The sequence below is a fragment of the Archocentrus centrarchus genome, chromosome 12, assembly GCF_007364275.1.
Source record: "Archocentrus centrarchus isolate MPI-CPG fArcCen1 chromosome 12, fArcCen1, whole genome shotgun sequence".
Classification (NCBI taxonomy): Eukaryota; Metazoa; Chordata; class Actinopteri; order Cichliformes; family Cichlidae; genus Archocentrus; species Archocentrus centrarchus.
This window is the reverse complement of record NC_044357.1, coordinates 6,019,659-6,041,678: the sequence shown is the minus strand read 5'-3', so window position 1 is coordinate 6,041,678 and position 22,020 is coordinate 6,019,659. Positions and strand designations below refer to the sequence as shown.

General features: G+C 39.3%; 1 protein-coding gene across 1 annotated transcript in view; it reads right to left on the bottom strand.

The window, feature by feature from the left end:
• Nucleotides 1-17,211: 17,211 nt before the first annotated feature.
• Nucleotides 17,212-22,020, bottom strand: part of lamc3 (laminin, gamma 3) — a 118,577-nt gene continuing 113,768 nt past the window's right edge. The window contains exons 24-28 of the mRNA XM_030743155.1: nt 21,836-21,938; nt 21,186-21,388; nt 19,506-19,646; nt 19,297-19,396; nt 17,212-18,841 (exon numbers count right to left, since the gene is read on the bottom strand). Of these exons, the coding sequence (XP_030599015.1) occupies nt 18,579-18,841; nt 19,297-19,396; nt 19,506-19,646; nt 21,186-21,388; nt 21,836-21,938 (810 nt within the window). The 3' untranslated portion in view covers nt 17,212-18,578. The remainder of the gene's footprint in view (nt 18,842-19,296; nt 19,397-19,505; nt 19,647-21,185; nt 21,389-21,835; nt 21,939-22,020) is intronic.

The window sequence follows — 22,020 nt, the reverse complement described above, 5'->3', positions numbered from 1 at the left end:
AAACAAACCAGAACCATTAGTTCACATATGAACAAAATATCCCACCCAATCACGTCCAGTCCGACTGAACAAAGGACAGATGTAAAGAATATGAAACAAATGAACTGAGCTTTGCCCTCTTCTTTTTTTTTTTTTTTTTTGACACATTAAACATCAACCTCACCACATGGGGGCAGCATTGCTTCACACTGCCATTGCCTCTCACTGTGGCCATTATTATACCGCAGGCAGTATATTGTGGGAAGGTGTGGGAAATCGGTCACAAAACAAAAAGAGAAATATTGTTAGTTTTAAAGAAATGCTAACAATAAATTCAAACCTGATCCTCGTATTCATCACAAGGGAAGAAGAACCGGGCAGATCAATGCGTGGTGATGCTGAATGCTGAATCCCAAGGAGGTCAGTGATACTGCTGGAAAAACTAGTAAATCATAACAAACATAAATGCTGCACCAGTCAGTAAATAGTCTTAGAAGAATATATGTTTCACTGAATATCAGATTGACTTTCATGCTTAGCTGTGGAGCTTCCAGAGACAAATGTCTACCAAAAACTGAATAGACAGGAGTAAAAATGGACTGAAACTGTGTGCTGTGTCAGTGTCACAATGGCTCCTATATTTACATGTAAGTAAGTATGTATGTATTAATTTCTTCTGAAGATCTTTTAATATTTAGGTACGAGGGTGAAAATTTTGACTAAAGCAAAACTGACCGTTTTAATTGATAGAGTAAAGACACAAATGGCTAATCAGGCAAAATGACTTGCATCAGTGTCATTGTTCATGTTCATTAAATCTCTTAGTGTTTATAAATAATTTAGGGAAATACACAGGCATTGTTGTTATTTGTTATTATATTGTAATTAACTGCCAAACAATGACTAATGCACTGCTTTAAAGTATTCATTAGAGTTACTAATATTCATTACCTTTATCTTTGATTAGATCATATAATCACATTACAGCATGAATGTGATCATCTCTAATTGCTCATTAAAGAGAGCAAAGAAATGTAAGGCCATGCTTGTAGTGTCCATCCATCCATCCATCCATCCATCCATCCATCCATCCATCCATCATATTGGATGGATGGCAGTAGCAACAGCAGACCAACCCCGTGTGAGCTAGTAAGTAATAATTATCTATTGTGGTTCAGCATCATTTATTATGTCTCCATCTCTGCCTCAGTGAACCAATTTTTCTGCCTCTTTGACAGGATTTCCCATATTGGAAATGTCTTTGTGGGTGTTTTCTGCACATGGGTATGATGGAAACATCACCAAATATATGACAAATATAAAGCTATTGTCATCACACCAGATTACACTTACACATTTATTATGCACGTTTATGTATTGATAGATGAGGGCCAATCAGAAGAAGCAGCAGCTGGAGCCCCAGTCGAGGAGTGAAATTAGCCCTCCTCTGGAAGAATCTCATTTTATCTTGTCGTATTTTGGGCATTTCCCAAAGCTTATTGCTACTGTAGGTGAGTGTCAGAACTACAACTGACCTCTAAACTGAGCGTTGTGCCTCTGCTCCCTACACAACAGCTGGGTCCCGTACAGTGTCTATATTTCTGCATGCATTGCAGTTAACTAACGTCAGCCTTTTGCTCCTGTTTGTGAATAAACATCCTTTTTTGTCAAGTTGCGGACTTGAATTGCCATTTCATCATGAAGTGGGTGTGTGTGCCTTAGTGACACCAGGAGTAACATGAGCTCCTTTTAGGGATACCTGAGGGAAAGTACTATCAGATGAGCAGCCTGTACAGAGAATCGTGCACAGAATAAACACGCCAGGAGGCAGGCATGGTTTGTGGTGTTCTCACCCAAGGTAATAACCCCCTGATCTTGATGGGACACATGAGCTAAATGAGCCCCGTGCTGTAGATGCATTTTTCTGAATTACCTTCCAAAATAGATTAAAGTATTTGTCACATTTATCACGTTGAATATTTGCTCTTTCCTGAGGTTACAATTGTAATAGGCCATTCAGGACTGGTTTGGCAAAAAAATTTAGCTTAACACACGGGTGAAGTTAACCTTGTATGTGTTTGTATGAATTTGCTTAACAGTTATCAGGGAAACTACAGCATATGATGCAGAGAAGGCAGTAACAGTTCAACACTTTATAAAGAGGGAAAGGCTGGCGATGAAAGGAAAGCCCATGGCTTGTTTTTATTGCAGTTCTTTGGAGGATTGTACATGTGTAAATGTCTGCGTGTGTGTGTACGTGCACTCTGTCTGAGCACTGCACTTTGAAATGCCATTGTACCCAGATCAACAAGCGCTGCATAAAAGGTCTGAATATGGATCTCTAGTGAGCTTCACTTTTGCTCTCTTGCTTCAGTATTTATTTGTTCTTCCAGGAAAATTGTGGTGTTTTTTTCATTATGTAGTTCTCTTGTCAACCAAATATATTCTAAAACAGCCCTCTATGAAACAAACTCACTTTGAAAGCTCCTCTGAGAGGTCTGAATTGGTCTCATCAATACTCCAATCTTCCAGAACTCATGCAATGTTCATTTCTTTGCACCACGCCTTTGCATATTTGCAGATATGTTAGTCTTAGGCTCATAAAACCATGTCCTGATTAACCTCCCATGGTTGGGCAAAGATACGTTATTAGGTTTCTGCCTATCCCCGCTGTGCATGTCAGTTTAGTATTTTAGAGTGGAAATAATCAACTAATAGTTCACTGGCAACACATTTAATATTTTATGAAGTGTTTAAAGAATCCTTTCAGCAAAATGCCAGATATTCCATTTGGTAAATGTGAATATTGGCTAATATTTGCTTTCTATGATGGTACACTGAACATATAGTTTTTGACTGTTTGGTTAAGTGTATATTATTAAAAAAAAACAAACAAACACTAAAAAAAAACCCCATTTAAATATGTTCAAAATAACAACTAGATTTTGACACAGTCCATTTACAGGACAAGGCAGCAAGATGGATAATTAATGTTCTCCTTTAGTGGGTGGAAACGTCAAACAAATTCACCCTTGATCAGTTCAGGAAGACCCAGAAATACACTGTAAAGCTGAAGCTATTAAGCCCCCTTTGCCCAGTTGGTATTACAGTCTTGCATAAAATCCTTTCAGAATCTGCTGGTTAATTCAAAAAAACTGATTGCTTTTTACATTTAAGATTAAGATTGCATTGTACTGTTTGATCAAATTATTGGAAATGATTTAGAAGATTTCAAGGTTCACTTGAAAAATGGGGACATGAAGGGGAACTGAGCAAGGCTGAGTCTTTTTGTAGCTCCCATTCAGCCACTGATTATAGCAGGAAATGATGCTGTCCAATTGGATGGGAGCTTGATTGTTTGCCTCACTTGTATCTGTGGAGAAGGATATATGCTTTGCAAAAGAGCGTACAGATTCTGTGTCTTTTCTTCTTTTCTTTTTTTTTTTTTCGGAGTGAATAATCCTCTCTCTTTCCAGTCCCTTGCTACTCCTTAGTAGTGAAGTCTGTTCCGGAAAGACTGGCTGAGTGGGTAGTGTCAGTATCCAGGTGTCAGCGGTATACTTTCACTGTGTGAAGGTTGAGAGCATGTAGGGATTAGTGGGAAGTGGTGTTTGAAGTGGGTATTACCTTTTTTATTCACCTCATGTGTATCTTTTCATTATTTGCCCGGTGTGCCCAAGCAGCTGGAGAGAGTGGCTTGTCAGGGCACAGCAGAGGGGGAGAGAAGGAGGCCGAACCAAGCTTATTTATTCTTCTACCTTCAAATGTACAAACCTCTCCATATTTAAGATGCATTTGTTGTGTTGTGTGTGTAATTTCTAGATGCATTTTAGACCCAGATGACTTAAATCAGTGACAATTTAACATGTTTTATTTGCTTTCATCTGTAATTAAAAGGTTTTAATTTTATGGCAAATTTAAATGGGGAAGGCAGTTGGGAGCAATAGGAATGAGCTGTAAACACGGCAATAATACATTCTCACATTTAAGGGTGACAAATTTGTTAGCAAACAGATGCTTGCATCCAGCAGATGCAATGACATCTTAGATCTTAATAATTTAAAACTGTGAATAAAAAGCCCACTATCTGTTTTCATTTTACTTCTACTAAACCTCAGATGGGGCCTGATTATTCAAGACCTTGAATAATCAAGCCCCATCTTATCTTAAAGACCTCATAGTACCATATAGACCAACTTGTTGGTTCCTAGGGTATTTAAAAGTAGGATCGGGAGGCAGAGCCTTCAGCTTTCAGGTCTCTCTTCTGTGTAACCAGCTCTCAGTTTGGATTCAGGAGACAGACACCCTCTCTATTTTAAAGCTTCTTTTCTTGTTGATCAAGCTTATAGTTAGGTATGGATCAGGAGACCCTGAACCCTCCCTTAGTTTTGTTGCAATAGATTAAGGCTGCAGGGGGGTTCCCATGATGCACTGTTTCTTCACTCATCTTTTTTCACTCTGTGTTTATACCCCATAAAACTGAATTGAACTGAATTATGGTTTGCATCACCTGCCAAAGGATGCCATCAGAAAAGACCATTTCTATGAAAAGGTGTACGTGGTCTGCAGCAATGCTTGGGTAGGCGATACGTGTTAAAGTAATATCCACATGGATGGCAGGACCCAAGGTTTCCCAGCAGAAAATTGCCCAAATTATCTCATTGCCTCTACTGGCTTGCCTTCTTCCCATACTGCATCCCGGTGCCAGGTGTTCCTCAGGTAAGCGATGCACCCGGCCATCCATGTGATGTAAAAGAAAATGTGATTCATCACAGAGGGCCACCTTCTTCCATTGCTCTGTGGCCCAGTTCTGACGTTCTTGTGCCGATTTTTGGCACTTTCAGCAAATAACAGAGTACAACATGGACACCCTGACTGGTTTATGGCTATGCAGCCCCATACACAACAAACTGTGCTGCACTGTGTGTATTCTGACACCTTCCTATCAGAACCAGTAGGTTGTCTGTTGGATCGGACCACATGGACAAGCCTTTGCTCCCCATGTGCATCAGTGTGCCTTGGCTGCCCATGACCCTGTTGCTGGTTCACCACTGTTGCTTCCTTGGACCACTTTGGATAAATACTGACCACTGCAGACCAGGAATGCCCCATGAGAGCTGCAGTTTTGGAGATGCTCTGACCCAGTCGTCTAGCCATCATAATTTAGCCTTTGTCAAACTTGCTCAAATCCTTATGCTTGTCCATTTTTTCTGCTTCTAACACATCAACTGAGCACAAAATGTTCACTTGCTCCCTAATAGTTTTCATCCCACCCACTAACAGGTGCCATGATGAAGAGATAATCGGTGTTATTCACTTCACCTGTCAGTGGTCATAATGTTATGCCTGATCGGTGTATGGCACTTCATCTACTGAATGCTCAATAGGTTCACTTGCTAGCCACTAATTTTTGTTTCCCTTTTGTTCTGATGATAGGCAGGTGGTGCACAATTGTTTTTTGAGCTTTTCCTGCTGGAACAGCTACCTGCTGAGTCCATTACGTCCCCCGAAACACTTTTCTATGAGAAATCATTCTCTGTATTGTGCTTGTTACATAAACAAAGCTGTTGAAAGATTTGTTTCTGTTCTTATCCAAATGCTGAATGTTAAGCTTTCTCAGTATTTACAGAATCAGATAAAGAAGGTTAAAAGTCTTTGGTCATGAAACACCTGCAAACATACCCATTTGCTTTGTAAAGCATGTAATTAACCAGGTGGGCTTTGCTTTTCTTAAGGCTGAGACTTTCAGCGCTCTGCATAGGCAGTATTTTTTGAGGAGTTGTTCAGGTCTTGGATGCTCCTCTGGCAGGAATAGTCCAGCTAATACTTGCTGGATAACATAAACTGTACTTACCTGTCTAAAAGAAAAACAACTCAGCTTTAGTTTTTATTCTTTCTGTCTCTTACAGTTCCCTTCCTCTTCCAACAGAAATTCCAGTCAATTGTTGTCTATGAGCTGACTCTGTCATCGCCAAATTGCAAGCCATGCTATAGATATTTTGTGACTCAGGACTGATTGACCCTCTGTCATCTTTTGCATTACACACCTGTCCTTGTGATGGTTTCTGAGCCTGTGGAAGGAAGTGGAAATTTTACGACCTGAGGCAAGATATTAAGTGTAATATAGAAATCAAGCCATTTTTTTTCTAGTGAAGAAACAGCTGCAGTGAAGAGTGGTCAAGGTGAGGTCAATGGATTATTCTTCACTTCTTGAAGCATTGAAAAATTCCTTTCATCTTTGGATAGAAAACTTTAGATGGATGCCACTAAGAAAAGATTAAACAACGAAGAAATAAGATTGTGGACAAATTCCCGTCATTGCTCGCCCTGCAGTGCACTGAGTCAGCTCTCCTCAGGGTCGCTAATGATCCACTGATAGCTGTGGATTCTGGTAATTGTGCCATAATATTTAGTTTGACCTCTCTTTTGACACACTGAAATATGTGTTTTTCATGCAGTGCCACTATACTACCAAAAGTATTCACTCATCCATCCAAATCATTGAATTCATGTGTTTCAATCACTTCCATGGCCTCAGGTGTATAAACCAAGCACCTAGGCATGCAGATTGCTTCTACAAACATTTGCTCTCAGGAGCTCAGTGAATTCCAGCGTGGTACCGTGATAGGATGCCACCTGTGCAACAAGTCCAGCCTTAAAATTGCCTCATTACTAAATATTCCACAGTCAGCTGTTAGTGGTATTATAACAAAGTGGAAGCGACTGGGAATGACAGCAACTCAGCCATGAAGTGGCAGGCCACATAAAGTCACAGAGTGGGGTGAATGGATGCTGAGGTGCATACTGCACAGAGGTCACCAACTTTCTGCAGAGTCAGTTGCTACAGACCTCCAAACGTCATGTAGCCTTCAGAGTAGCTCAAAAACAACGCGTAGAGAGCTGCATGTAATGGGTTTCCATGGTCGAGCAGCTGCATCCAAATGCAATGCAAATCATCAGATGCAGTAGTGTGAAGCACACTGTCACTGGACTCTAGAGCAGTGTTCTCTGGAATGACAAATCATGCTTCTCTGTGTTTGGTGGTTTCCAGGAGAACAATACTTGTCTTACTGCATTGTGCCAAGTGTAAAGTTTGGTGGAGGGGGGGATTATGGTGTGGGGGTGTTTGTCAGGAGTTGGGCCCGGCCCTTAGTTCCAGTGAAAGGAACTCTTAATGCTTCAGCATACCAAGACATTTTGGACAATTTCATGTTCTCAACTTTGTGGGAACAGTTTGGGGATGGCCCCTTCCTGTTCCAACATGACTGCACACCAGTGCACAAAGCAGGTCCATAAAGACATGGATGAGAGAGTTTGGTGTGGAAGAACTTGACTGGCCTGCACAGAGTCCTGACCTCAACTTGATAGAACACCTTTGTCCAGCATCATTGTCTGACCTCACAAATATGCTTCTGGAAGAATGGTCAAAAATTCCCATAAATACTCCTAAACCTTGTCAAAAACCTTCCCAGAAGAGCTGAAGCTGTTATAGCTGCAAAGGGTGGGGCAACACCATATTAAACCCCATGGATTAAGGATGGGATGTCATTCAAGTTCATATGTGTGTGAAGGCCAATGAGTGAATTCTTTTGGCATTTCGTTCAAAGTCTTATTTCTCCCTGCTCATGGCCCACAGACACTCCATTTTATGGGAGAGCTAATTATTTAAATGCTTGGTTCTATTCACCAAGAGCTAAACAAGACAGGGGCCCTTATCCTACCTTCATGAGTAAAGTCCTAGCCTTAAGATTCAACTAATTACTATTATTACTGTATTGTTTTACTTAAAACATGAAAACTGTAGTATACTGCTGTTTCCACTGGAAATTTATTACCAAATGAAAAGAATTTGCACTGATTAGAGATTTGGAGGCTGTTCTGGAAACTTCCATTTCTCCCCTTTTCAATTTGTGCAAATCTCTTTACACAGAAGTCAGCTCTGTCTCTTCCACTGTCAAATCAAACCTCCAGGCTTCTGACTGAGAAGGGAGCTTATCTCTGATACAGGTCTCCCTTCAGCCATATTTTTAAAAAGCATTTTCAAATTACTACATGGGGCAGCACTGGTTTACATATTCAACATCCTCTGCAAATTTTTCACCATTGGCCCAGTAAATGCCACCCCAATTCCCAGAAAGCTGGGACGATGTGTAAAATTTTAGGAATATCAGAATGCAATGATTTGCATATCTTAGAAATTCATATTTTACTGGGAACTGAGGAGAACAGTTGCTGGACTTTTGAGAGAGGAATATCATCCCATTCTTGCCTGATACAGGATTCTAGCTGCTCAGCGGTTCCAGGTCTGGGTAACTGGTCTGGTGGTTGACAGCGGTGGAGGGTGGACAGGCAGAGTTATCCACGTGAATACTGAGTAGCTTCTTCTAGAGAGTGGCAGATCAGCAGTAAGGCGACCTGTAAGTTTTCACAGGGAATGAATACACTTCTGGGAACCCAAGGAGGTCTCTGGAGAATACAGAGATGGGGACAATTGCACAGGAAATAACGAAGAACACACAGGGAAAATTTAGGAGCCTTATTACCACAAAAACTGACAACAATCTGATGAAGACTAGAGGCTGGAGCATTATATACTGCCAGGTTGATGAGTAGATGCGCAACAGGTATCTCGGCTAAAGTGCAGGACGTGGAAACTCCACCCAATAGGTGGGGCTGCCTAGCATCTTCAGGAACCAACAGGTAAGTGGAAAACGCACAAAAGCAGATAAACCTTCTAACCAGCCCAGGAATCATGACATTTTAAGAAACTCTGCCTCTCTAAGATGCTCTTTTTATACCCAGGCATTTTACGGACCTGCTGCAAGTTAATTAGTTGAAAATGTTCCCTCTAGCTTTTTCTTTTTAGTACCACTTACTTTTCCGGCCTTTTCCTGCCCTTGTCAAACCTTTTTTGAGATGTGTTGCTGCCATCAAATTCAAAATGACCTTATTTTCTTCTCAAATTGGTGTATTTTCTCAGTTTAGACATTTATTGTTTTCTGTAAAATATGCCTTCATGAGATTTGAAAACCTTTGCTTTCTGGTTTTGTTTATATTTTACATGGTGTCCCAACTTTCTTGGAATTGATTTGTTTATAAAGCAGCAAAAGTCAAAAATCTAGAGTAGTCGTTTTGTTAGAATACTGGACAGCAGCATGAAAAAGATCATTTTTTAAAAGACTTTGCTGCTATATTCCCTGTAAAAACTGTTCATTAACAATAAAAGCATATCCAAAGAAAGGAAAAAGAAAACAATAGCACCTGGATGGTGGCAATGCAATGATGAGCTCTGCCGTTCATACGCTGCATCTTGCAGACCACTGTGTTTGCAGTGACTGTTTTGACTGGCACGACTACTTTCAGTCAAGTAGAAGAATTCACTAAAACATGTTTTGTTGAAGAGAAAAAGAAAAAAAAAAAGCTTTTTCAGGAGCCCACAGAGTGGTGGTAGTGCTATTAGCGAAAATTATTTTGTTGACCTGGAAACTCTACACACAAAGGCATGACAGGATAACATGAAAACCAATCACAGAGACTTAGAACAAAAAATCTGAGCCTTTCTGTTGCAAACAACAATAAAAATAAAAATAATTACTAAAATTACTTTGCAGCCATTTTGTGGTTTCTGGTTATAAACTTGCTTGCTCATTGTATTGGACCAGTTCCATGCTTTTTTTGTCCCTATTGATTTTTCTAAACCCAAAAAAGAAGAGATGTTTTGGCAACAGCAAGCAGCATGGATGTCTCATTAGCAGCAATGATAGAGTGGGTGGTATCTTATTCACCTTGTGCATTTGTGTGTGTGATCACCGAGAAATGTAGCCCTGAAGACACGTCTCTAGCAGTAATCTGAGTACTTTGGCATCTGTTTATACACTTTTCAGCTGACAGTTGAAGTGAATAAGACTTATCATCTTCATCCAATACAACATTCTGCTTAGAAACCTTAGGCCATTATGTGAGCATTTCCATAGATGTTAATTTGACATATACCTCTTATTTTAACATTTTTACAGACTGAGCACCACTTATTATGGCTCATGGTGACACAGCAGGACAACGTGCCCCAAAAACTTCTCAAGAACTGCTCAAAGAACACCACAAAAAGTTCTTGACCTTGCCTCCAGCTCCAAAGTCCCAATCCAGTTGAACATTTGCAGGAACATCCCTCTTGGAGCAAGTCCAATCCACAGAAACCTCCAATCTGCAGCTCACAGTACCCAAAGGATCCAATGTTCCACTGCCAGACACCACAGGTCACCCCCAGAAGTCCCGTGTCCTTACTCCTGAGGGTGGCAGCTGTTTTAGGGACTGTCCCAATAATAGGGCTTTAATATTTTATGATCAGTGTATATGTATTTATCTGTTTGTGGACAGATTTTTGTCAATAATAGCATCTCAACTGTGCGAGAGACATTCAGTAACTTTACAAGTGTGTTAAAGAAGGGTCTGTTCCCCTCATAATGACTGAGATCTCATTTAAAGATATGCTAATTAGTCAGAATGGGAACATGTTGACCAGCATCATGGCCGGAATAATCCCAACAAAATTGGTCTCCAGATGAATGCTGAAAATAAATCAATATTCTCGTACAGTAGCTATTTATAACGTTTTAGTGAGCAGTTTGTCTGTGAGATGGTATGACACTGAAGTAGCTAACATCTGAGCACATTTTATGTGTATGGAAATTATTAGCACAGCTGGAATGTCCAGCTGCAGACTGGCAGCTGTTATCTTGAGTTGTAAAATGATGTGAATGTCCACAGCATGTAAACAGAAAGAATATTTCCCATCGTCATTTTCCCTCCACGGTATGAAAACAGCACCAGTTAAACTGGACTGTATCATCTGCTCAGGTCAGCAGAGGAGAAGCTAAACAGAAAATAAACTAAACATGTTTTTACAGAATACACAAAAAACTAAGCAAAACAGTGACTTCAGATGCAAATTAGCTGAAATAAAGTGAAGTTAGATGTTTTACACTTTCTCCATTATTTGACAGGACAGTCACTTGATTGAGTGAAAAATTGATGCAGCTATTATCTGTCATTTAACAGCCTCTTAAATGTATTTATGTAACGGACTGATACATTTACCGATTCATTGATTTACCACAAAAATAACATCAGGCAACACCGAACAAAAATATAATTAACATCTGAGTAGTCAGGGAACAGTTTGATTTTTCTTTTTCTGTCTACAGCACCTTTGCTCTCTCTCACCTGCTTTTTAAACAACTCCTCGGGGCATATTGTGATGCTGGTGCAAAACGGCTGGTTTAGCACAGTTAGACCCAAAGTTGAAACCACTGACACGCAGATGTGGCTGCAAAGAACTCAGAGTGGATTGTCGGATCTGCCTGCAGTGACTCTGAAGTCAGCAAGGCGGAACCAGCTTCACACTATTGTGGCATCAGCACTGGTACCTCATTAACAGACAGGTAGAGATAATTGACTGTACTGTAGGTGTATTGTTTACTCATTCATCAATGCATAGATACACATTTTCTTCCAGTCTTTCATATCCAGGCTATTTTCTTATGAAAATGTAAGGAAAATCCATTAAAGCTAAAAATGTTATTCTTAAACTATCATCAAGAAGATGATAGTTTAAGAATAACATTATGAGTAGATGAACATGATGGGGCAATTATGGGCCTTAGGGTCCAATATTTTCTTAAGGAAGTGCTACATACCAAAACAGGGCAAAAACAAGTGTGAGCGATGAGCATGAATTTGCCATGACACCTGAAAATCCCACATTAATGATTAATTAGTATGTCTTCTTGACATGTAAACAGGGAACTGTATACCAACACGATTACATTTCAAAGGGCCAGTTTTCATCTTGTTTAATCAGTGCACAAGATAAACCAAACAATTGTTTTTGTTTCATATAGAAAGAACTTCCAAACCAACTTCTTCATTATCCCTGCGCACTTTGATCAGCTTCTGTTTTGTAAATTTCCCCGCAGAGTCATTTGGCCTCCATATGTAGCTTGTTTACCACTAAATATTTTTTTCTTTTCTTGTTTTTTTTTTTTAATCAACCCACATCAGTTAGTTATTTCTATCACGTTCATTCTGTCAACAATGCTATAGCTTTTATAATTCGCCTGGGAACTTGTTCCAGCTTAACGATTCCCAAAAGGAGCCACAGCGTGCCTCGACGAGAAGTGCAGGATATGTGCAAGAAGTGTGGTGATTGTAAATGAGGTTACAATTATTTCATCATACAAATTCCCCTTCTTTATACTTTTAACTTGAATGATATCACTTGTTGCAATGCGAGAAGCGGATCGGCTTTCAGTCTTGTCGTGCTGAGAGCTGACTTATTCCCCATTATAATGAGATGGGATAGCTTTAATACACAGAATTATTATATTAATACCTTCCTAAAGATAGCAACATTTGTGTCACCCTTCAGGTCAGTCAGCACGCTGAATGTGAATGATTTACTACAGAATGTGTTGAGTTTAAGTACTCTGCTCTCTCTTTTTTTACTTTCATAAAACCCATTTGTTAGAAAAGGTGCTGCAAGATTTATACTATACACTATGACACTATGTTGAAATTTGTTACATTTATATAAAAAGCACAATATACTGATGTCAACTGAAAAGCATGTATTTGCATACATTCGCTGGATTTCAAAAGGTGTATCACAGATATAGTACCAACGCCTCTTTCCTTTTATTTGTTCCTGTTTTTTTATCCTCTGGTATTTGACATAGCTGACATTTATTCTTCTTTGTTATGAGCCTGTTTAATCTATACAACCTACTTACAGTGTGCTTGTGCTCAGAGTCATTGTGCGATCACTTGACACCAAAGCAAATAAAAAAAAAAAAGAGGAGTAAAACGGTTCTTGGAATATATTTTTCTGATGTCACAGGCACGGCAGGGTTCAGGGTTTAAAAGTGAAGATGTTTTTGGGTGTTGGCAGGGCGCACAAACATGTCAAATGTCCTTGAAGCGGGACAAGAGACACAGTAGGAGGTGTGTCATACCTATCTTTGATGTTAAGGATTTGCAGTTGTGTCGCCTGCTCAGACTATGTCAGGCATGTTCTGTGTTTTATTTTTCCCGTGGATTTACGTTTTTGAATTTAAAACAGTGCATTTGACAGTATGCGTCTCATGGGGGAGAGTAAAAAAGGTACATTGTTTTCATTTTAGTAATCTGTCCTCTGCACATGGTTGCTGTGTGAATACCATCCAGGACATGGGAGTAGGCATCTACTGTATACGCACAAAGAGAAAATGTGAAGGTAGATGGATCCTATATGCATATGTCAAGGAGTGGCTGGTAATTACCTGTTCATGAGTAGCTGAACATGGCCACTTTCTGTTTGGCTCTTGGCTCATTATGTTTGAACCAACTCCCACTCCTTTTCGATGGCAACTTTTTAATGACATGCATTACATCCTCTCTAACCAATTGTCTACCTTCAGCACCTGCTCACTGTGATTCCATTTTAATAGACATGACTTGAATATATATATATACTTTTTTGCAGTTTGTTTAAAATGGAAGTATGAATCTAAAAACATATTGCCACTAGGAAATTGCCACATGCCCAGACTCTAAACTTACACTGATTAATGCTATTACCCTTCTTTCTAAGGCAGAAAACTGAAAGATACATATAACACATGAAAGAAGCTCTGGGGTTAGTCACTGAGTGTGTGTGGAAGAAAAAAAAAGAGATTGAACTAAAGTGAATTCATTTTGTTCCTCTCATCCGTAGGAAAAAAAAAAAAAAAAACATCTAGGGAGCAATCTGAAAATATCTGGGGCACTGGAAGGGGCACAGAGATCCACAAGATGACAAGCTTGAAAGGGTTGGTAACCATCCCACTCACCACAGCATTTATTGCACAAGCTAATTTGCAGTGCTTAACCTTTGATTGGTCTTTAAAGGCACAAAGATGAGCAACACACACAGCAGTGTTGATAAGAAACAGAATCTGTACAATGAATACATTAAATACAAAACTAAACATAAAGTATGGACAGAGTCAGTGGAAGGAGCAGTAGATTATTCATGACAGCATGTAAAAACTGTTTCCATTGAAGTTTAAAATGACCTCATTCATCGTCCAGTTTGAGTTCTGCAGAGAACAAGTTCCACGTGTTGCTCGCCTGAATAGAAAAAGCTTTTTTTTTTTTTTACATATCGGCACCTTACACTTCCTGCTAGATGATCCACGCATTTCTGACTCCAGGGAGCCTGCCAGTGTAAGCATCTGAAAATCTGTTTAAGATTAGCAAATTTAACAAATTGTTTTTCCAGCGAACACGGCGACGGTGTGATCTCTTCGGCTTCCCATCAAAAATTTACTTGCTCGATTAATCCTTTGTGAAATTGTGCTCCTGCATGTGGGATCGCAAACAAAAATCTATCAATATCAGAACTGATTTTTGAATTGTGATTCATAAATAGATCTCCAACCTGCACTCAGCCGCTGCAGCGAACATGAATTGACACACAATATTTGCTACGACATGAATATTTTGTATGAATATTCTAATGACTTTAACAACTCAGTGATATTCTTTGTCTTCCTGTTACCTCTCAGCAGTCGTGAAATTTGTTTTCATTTTCATATGGTAATGACAATCATCTCTACTTAGCTTCTAAACTGACTGGAAATGACTACCCTTACTTCCTAATCCAGATCCGCGATTATCCCCATGACAGAGTTTTATGAGTCCTGTATTTTCCTTCATGCTATCAAAACCGGGGTGTTGATCTACATCTTCATTGTATCATTTTTTCCCCCCTGAAATTATAATTACAAAACTTATTATGTTTGTAATGTGTTCGACCGAGACACAGTTTTGGAACTTTGACCTTGCAAACTCCACAGACATCGGCATTAGAAAGAAACCCATGAGGGCGATATACTGTACAGGATGTGCACATTTCATTGCTGGTGTGTTGAGAACGAACTGCTGACTAGAGTTACAAAATAGGCTCTCCATTAGGCTCTGTAATCTGTGGGCGAACCATTATCTGGTACTGCATAATGTCGAATTTAAAGTACTTAGATGTTCTATTGCAATTTTCCTGTCATGAAAGACGACACATTACATCACATTACATAAAGACAATACTGACTTCAAAACTGCGCAGTGGACTTAAATCACATTTTTGCAACGCCCCTCGCTTTCTTTTTGAGTCAGATGAGAAGGCTGACTTCTCATCAGAAGGCATTAAAAAGAAATATATTTAGAAGCTTAGCTTAGGCTAGACTGGAAGCATAAAAAAAAAACACACACACAGCTGGACTGTGTCCAAAGATAAGAGTTAATATAATCATCTTTAAAGCTCATAAACATGTTATAGTTAAGTCCATAAGCTTTTGGACAATGATCATTTTTTTTAGTAGGTTTGTCTCTGTAAAAGGGAGTTTCAGCTATTTTTATACACAGTCCCCCATTTTTTAGAGGCTTGTAAATAATTGGCCTGTTCTCTTGTTACTCCATGACAAATTAAGTAGATAAAATATATGAAATTGATTCCAAGAGCTGATCTTGCTCTTGGCAGCTTTCACTCTAACTCTAAAGATGAGGTCCAGAGAGAGGCTGAACGATATCAGAATGCTTGCAAAAACTTCAGGAGCTGCCAAATCAACAATCTGGTTCATTCTTTAAAAGAAGGAATGCACTGGCCAGTTCAGCAGCACCAAAAGGCCCGGAGGACGTTAGAAGACCAGTCGATGACAGCAAAATCTTTCCTTGAACATCTAGCCAAGTCAAGAACAATAAAATTCATGAATGGAAAATTACAGTAAGGTGCAAACCTCTGGTTACACTCGGGAACAAGAAGGCCAAGTTAGACTTTGCCAGAAAGCATCTAAAATAATCTACACAAGTCTGGAAAAAGTGATTTATACAGATGAACTCAAGATGATGGGAAGAGAAAAGTATGGAGAAGAAAAGTTACAGTTTGTGATCTGATCAATACAGCATGAAACATGGAGGAGGCAATGTTATGGTGTGGGCATGTACGGCTGCAAGTGGAACCAGGTGACTAGTCTTTATTGATGACATGACTGCTGATAGAAGTAGGACGATGAACTGTGAAGTGTACAGGACTACACTCTCTGCTGAGATTCAGCCAAATGTTGTAAAACTGATCAGTGTTTCACAGTGCAAATGGATAATGACCCAAAGAATACTGCAAAACCAGCCCAAGAGTTTCTCAAGGCAAAGAAATTGGATATTCTTCAGTGACCGAGTCAGTCACTTTATCTCAGCTCAATAGTGTGTGCTTTTCAGTTACTGAAGACAAAACAGAGAGACCCACAAATAAGCAACAGCTGAAGGTGGCTGCATGGCATTCCAAGGGAGGAAACACAGCATTTTGTGATGTCCATGTGTTCTAGACTTTCATCAAATTAAAAACAATACTTATGTTTAAAGTAATGTTGTCCAATTACTTTTGTTTCTCTAAATATGTGGGATTGTGTATAAAAATTGCTGTAATTCCTAAATGGGCAATGCATTGCTTTTGTTAAACCCCTTGAATTAAAGCAGGCCAGCATTTCCCTGTGGTTGTGTACTGAGTCAAAATGACCAATAATCTATTGACCTGATTGGAAATGTTTATTATGTTTAGACAAAAGCTGATCTGAAAAAACAAACTACAAGTAAAGAGATAACATTTAAATGTAGGCAGGTGAGCATAAGGGGAGCTGACAGGTGATTCTCTCTTTGTAAAGAGTCAGGCTAGATGAGCTAAGCTAATCAACCACAGCGTGACACTTCATATTTAGTGCTTACATGTAAGAGTGGTGGGACACTGTTTTGCCAATAAACAAGAAATTAATGTACCAACACATTTTCTGTTTGTACCAACGGAAAATGTGTATGATAACGGGCTAAAGTGATGGCATGAAACTGTATACTGAGTTACTGAAGCATTTCTTTCATCAGTCTTAAGTGTACTCCTGGGGGCCATGATTCAAAAACAAACTGTTATCCACTACAGCAGTTGTAATGTTCAGCCTGGATTGGGACACGTGGTGAATGGTTCTGGTTAAGGGAGCTAAGACCTTTGATATTAGATAAAAATGTAACAATTTTATTGTTTTTCAGAAAAAAAAAAAAAAAACACTTACACACATTCTTTCTTCCAAGGCTGCTGGATTTGTGATTTTTTGCTTGTTTCACTTCTGCTCTTTTTCACATGAAACTCCAAGTTAATGAAATTCACAAATCAAACCATTTTTTCCTCATTTTATTGTGTTCATCAATATGTTGCACAACCATTTCCAAATATCTGCACTTTCTCAGCATTGAGTAGCTCTTTCATTTCCATTGTGCTTTGTTGTATAATATTACACTGTTGTACAATAGTGTCCACTAAAAAATGTGATATATTTTTGCAAGACGGACCTTTCATGTATACTTTATTGCATTATGGTTTCTTTGTTAAGACCTTACACACTCAATTATTGTTAAAAGTAGACGCGTGACTGGGACACTTGCATGAACAACAAGTCTGATCAGATCAGACTGAGCACTCATAAAAACACAACAATCTAAGTCTTAAATCATTTCTTTTAGCAGATTCCTGCATTATTTAAAAAATCCAAACCAACACCGTTCAAGACCTCAATAAATGCAGTGTCATATTCAGGCTGTTATAAACAAGCCATAACTTGTAGCTGGGTACACAATTATGCAGAAGTACAGTAATCCTTACAGTGTGATGTGATGCTTTTATTTGCCACAAATGACAAAGTGAATCTTTTTTTTTTTTTTGGATTTGGGTCTGAGCATCAGATAACTTTGTATTTTCAATATTTATTAGACATAATTTTTTATACCCTGGTGTAAAAGATTTGTGAAGCAATACATACACAAAGATCCTTTGCTGTTATGTTTTAGTAATCAGGAACCTGACAGTGCGATCACCCGTGACCCCAAGACAACCGATGTTTGCCCATTTGATAGAGGCACCGAACGGCAGAAATATTGAGAAACCACAAAAACGGAGAGGCAGCGACTGTAATAATCCTGAAAACAGGTTGTGTGATGTTGAAGCCTGACCCGAACTCCACTGAGGCCAAGAGGACTAATTGTTAATTAAGCAATGGTGATGAAAAAGAGCTCAAGTGTAAATGAATGTGTCAGTCTGAAGGAGCACTCAGACACACCTTTTAGCCCCACAAAGGAAAATCAGCATTATTTTAAACTTGACAGTGCACTCCAGCAGTTCAGAATGGCTGCTTATTATTCATGGTGAAATTGAAGTTCGGATGTTGTTGCTAAAAAAAAAAGAGAAAAAAAAAAAGAAAAAAGGAGAGAATAAAAACAAGAAGGAGAAGGAAGATTGGGTATAAATCATGGGAGGCAGAGGAGAAATCTCAGGCTTTTGGCTGTAATGTGTGTGTTTGTGTGTGTGTGTGTGTGTGTCTCTACTGTGGCGGTAAAATGAATTGCACCTTGGGGCAAAAGAGGAAAAATCTAAAAAGACTTTTTTGAAGTTGAACACAAAACGACTGCAACTCCTTTCCTTAACAAAATCATCCCAGACTTTTCTGATGTTCAGCTATCACTGATGTAATCCTCATCATCTATAGTATCTATGCTTTGCCTGCTCCAGTTGCCTCGGGGCAGGACTGAGGCAGGTTTAAGGCAATGTCTCTGAGACTGTCTCTCTCCTCCCTGATCTCCTGTATGTCCTGTTCAATGAGGGACAGGCGACTCTGCTGTTCTTCAGCAGCCGATTGCAGCTTCTGGATCTTTAAACCTAGCGTCGGGCTCTCCACACTCCCACGAAGCATGCTCAGGCGGCGTGCTGTCTCGTTCAAGATCCTGTTAAATCGCTCCAGTGGCACATTCCCATCTGGACAGAGGACAGAGGGAGAAAAAACTACATACAGACTTGAAAAGACCTGTTTTTTTAGGCTGGGGTTTATTAATGGCTGCCCTACTTCAGTTATTCAAACAGCATATAAGCCAACATGATGACCTATATGAAGTGATTTGATTATTATTTTCTCAGGCACGGTACACTTGATCACAAAGTGTTGAAATCCTTATCTTTCTAATGAATTACAGGAAATGATTTGACCAAAGAAGACACACACAGTACATCAGGTATACAGTATACGTCAGGATTTAAAGAAAATGCTGCTTGGCCTTGTGAGCAGCAGTTGTTCTTGTTTAACAGTCTGAGAAATATTTCCATGTTAAATGAGGCATTAAAAAGCACAGAGCTCTTTAGTGGGCTGATATTTAAAGGTATAATGAAGATTCGTGGGTTTTCTAGACACAGAAGAGCAAAACATAGTGACTTACCAATCTTGCTTATTAGCTCAGTTAGTGTAACAGAATAGGCCTCTAGCTGGAGCTTGGCTGCTTCCATATCTTTTTTTACGCTGGCCACAGACACCCCAGGCTGGGAATTACAAGGCACACTCTAGAAACAGTCTTTTAAGCACACAGGAAGAACAGATCGATATGCATAGATTTTGTTCTTCAAATATGTGTATGGTTGTGTTAAGTACCTCTGAGGTGATCTGGGTGTTAACTGTATCAGTCAGCAACTCCTGGACTGATAGCTGCTCCAAGGCAGAGTCTATATTGGAGCTAAGGTGAGCAGATGCAGTCCTGGTATGCTTGGCCTGGGTCAGAATGGCTTTGGATTCCTACACACAAAAAGGAGGGAAAGGTAGAAGGTAAATGACAACTGGAAATATTCAGGATATTTATGGAACATGACTAAGAGATCTATGGATCTGTACCTAAGCATAGCATAGTGAGTGCTACTTTAATGTTTGCTGAGCATTCAGTGACTCCACTCTGTGATTTTACGTTGCCTGCCAGTTTTTGGCTGAGTTGGTGTCGTTCCCAATCACATCCACTTTGCTATAATACCAAACACTGTGGAATATTTAGTAGCGAGGAAATCTCATGACAGGACTTGTTGCACAGGTGGCATCCTATCACGGTACCACACTGGAATTCACTGAGCTCCAGAGAGCGACCCATTCTTTCACAAATGTTTGTAGAAGCAGTCTGCATGCCTAGGTGCTTGGTTTATACACCTGTGGCCACGGAAGTGACTGGACCACCTGAAGTCAAAGATTTGAATGGATGAGTGAATGCTTTTGGCAGTATAGTGCAACTCAGAAAGCGTTCCCTTGGCATTTCTGTCATGATACACTGGATTTAGACAATAATCAGTTGGGTCTTTTACCCCTACCTGATCACATATCAACCTTGGGGCAAAAGAAGAAAGGACCTCTAGGAGACAGCGAGTGAAAATGAATGTCAAAACTGTATGAAAACAAAACTTGTGATTTATATCAACACAGATTTTTCACTAATCAAGAAGGACCAGTACATGCCTGCATCAACCAAAAATGGATGCCGGTCTGACAGAACTGGATGAGAACTTACTGGAGAGATAGAAATCTTCCAGACAATTCTGTAATATCAAAGATGGTGATTGTGTCATTTCTTCCTCCAAAGGACCAATCATCTGCAATTGATGCACAATTTGTGTTCACAACAGTTGTGTAGTGGCAGATATAGTTACTCGAGCTGTACGTAAGGCTGTTTGTTTATTATGGTATTTGTTCAAGAGTTGGAATGAGCCAGACATGCTGATGGTGTTAACACTCTGGATTGAGTCATAAATTAAGCCTTAATGTAAAATGTTGCATGTGCATAAAAGTACAACCTGCATAGAAAACCCAACCTTTTTTTTTTTCTTCATATTTGACTAGTGATATTATACATGCAGTTTTTATGCCTCAGTGAATATTGAATTTAAAGCTATGGTTCCCTCTATTAGTTCAAATAGGGAGTGTTTTTAACCTGAAATAACTGCTTGGAGTCCTTACCAAGGTCACGACCAAGACTTGCTTCTAGAGGGGATTTGACTGAGACTGATTGGAACATTATTAATTGTGACAGCATCTGATCAGAAGCTTTTGCAAAAATGTGTAATTTGATGGAAGACCAAAGCGAATACAATTCATCTTTTAAGCCACTTTCCCTGTATTGATTATTTATTCATTTACTTATTTATTGTTAATTAACAAAAAAACAAAAAACAACAGTTGATTTATTGTGAAATTATATCCAATTCCACAAATCAGCAATTCCCCAATCAACTTGCCTCATCTAAAACTACACTTGTCCATTGTTATGGGTTTAAAAAAAAAAAAAAAAAAAAAAACCTTTGCCAGGTCATGCGCTTTTTGTTCGACGTCCTTTGTGGTGCTGCTTGAGATGCTGGAGTTTTCCAGCGCTGGTTTAAGCATCTTCTCAATTTGTGAGATTCTCTTCCTCACATCAGGTAGGACCTTTTCCTCCAAAGGTCTCTCCTTCTTCACTGCAGCCTTGGTCTGGGCCTGTTGACGGGGCCACTGTGTAACCATGCCTGAAGTGCATGCATGCATGAAGTTATTAGGATTAAGACATAATCAAGTTTGTATTAGATTCTCATATTTGACCAAAAATGGGTCACTGTGTACTGGGTGAATTGTATTTATTTTCTCCACTCTGTTTTCTGTAGCAGACAAAATAACCTAAGACTCTCTTCATGTTTCATAAATGTCAATATTTAATTAATGAAGTTTACGCTAGAACAACTTTCAAAACATTCCAGTTCTTTCCATTTTTCCACAGAAACTGCTATTGTGCTCACTATGTGACAAATGGGTCAAAACATTATTACAGTGATGACATATCTATTATAGTAATACTTGAGTCTCTAGGTCGTATGATTTTTTTTTCATCTCAGTGCTTGACATTTCAATTTAAGGAGAATAATTTAGCTGTACATTCAACAAAAACAATAATGTACAACAAAAAGATGGAGGCTCACGTTCTAGTTGTCTGTGAAGGGAGATTGCTTCAGATTCCACCTCTTTGCCTGTCACAACTGATGACAAAGCCACAGCCTTTGCTCCTTGAGCTTGAGTTTGCAGCTTCAGTAAGAGAGAAGTGGGATAAAGCAAGAAAGCAGTGGGGTCAAATGCAGGTCATTTAAGGCATGCAATGATGCTTATG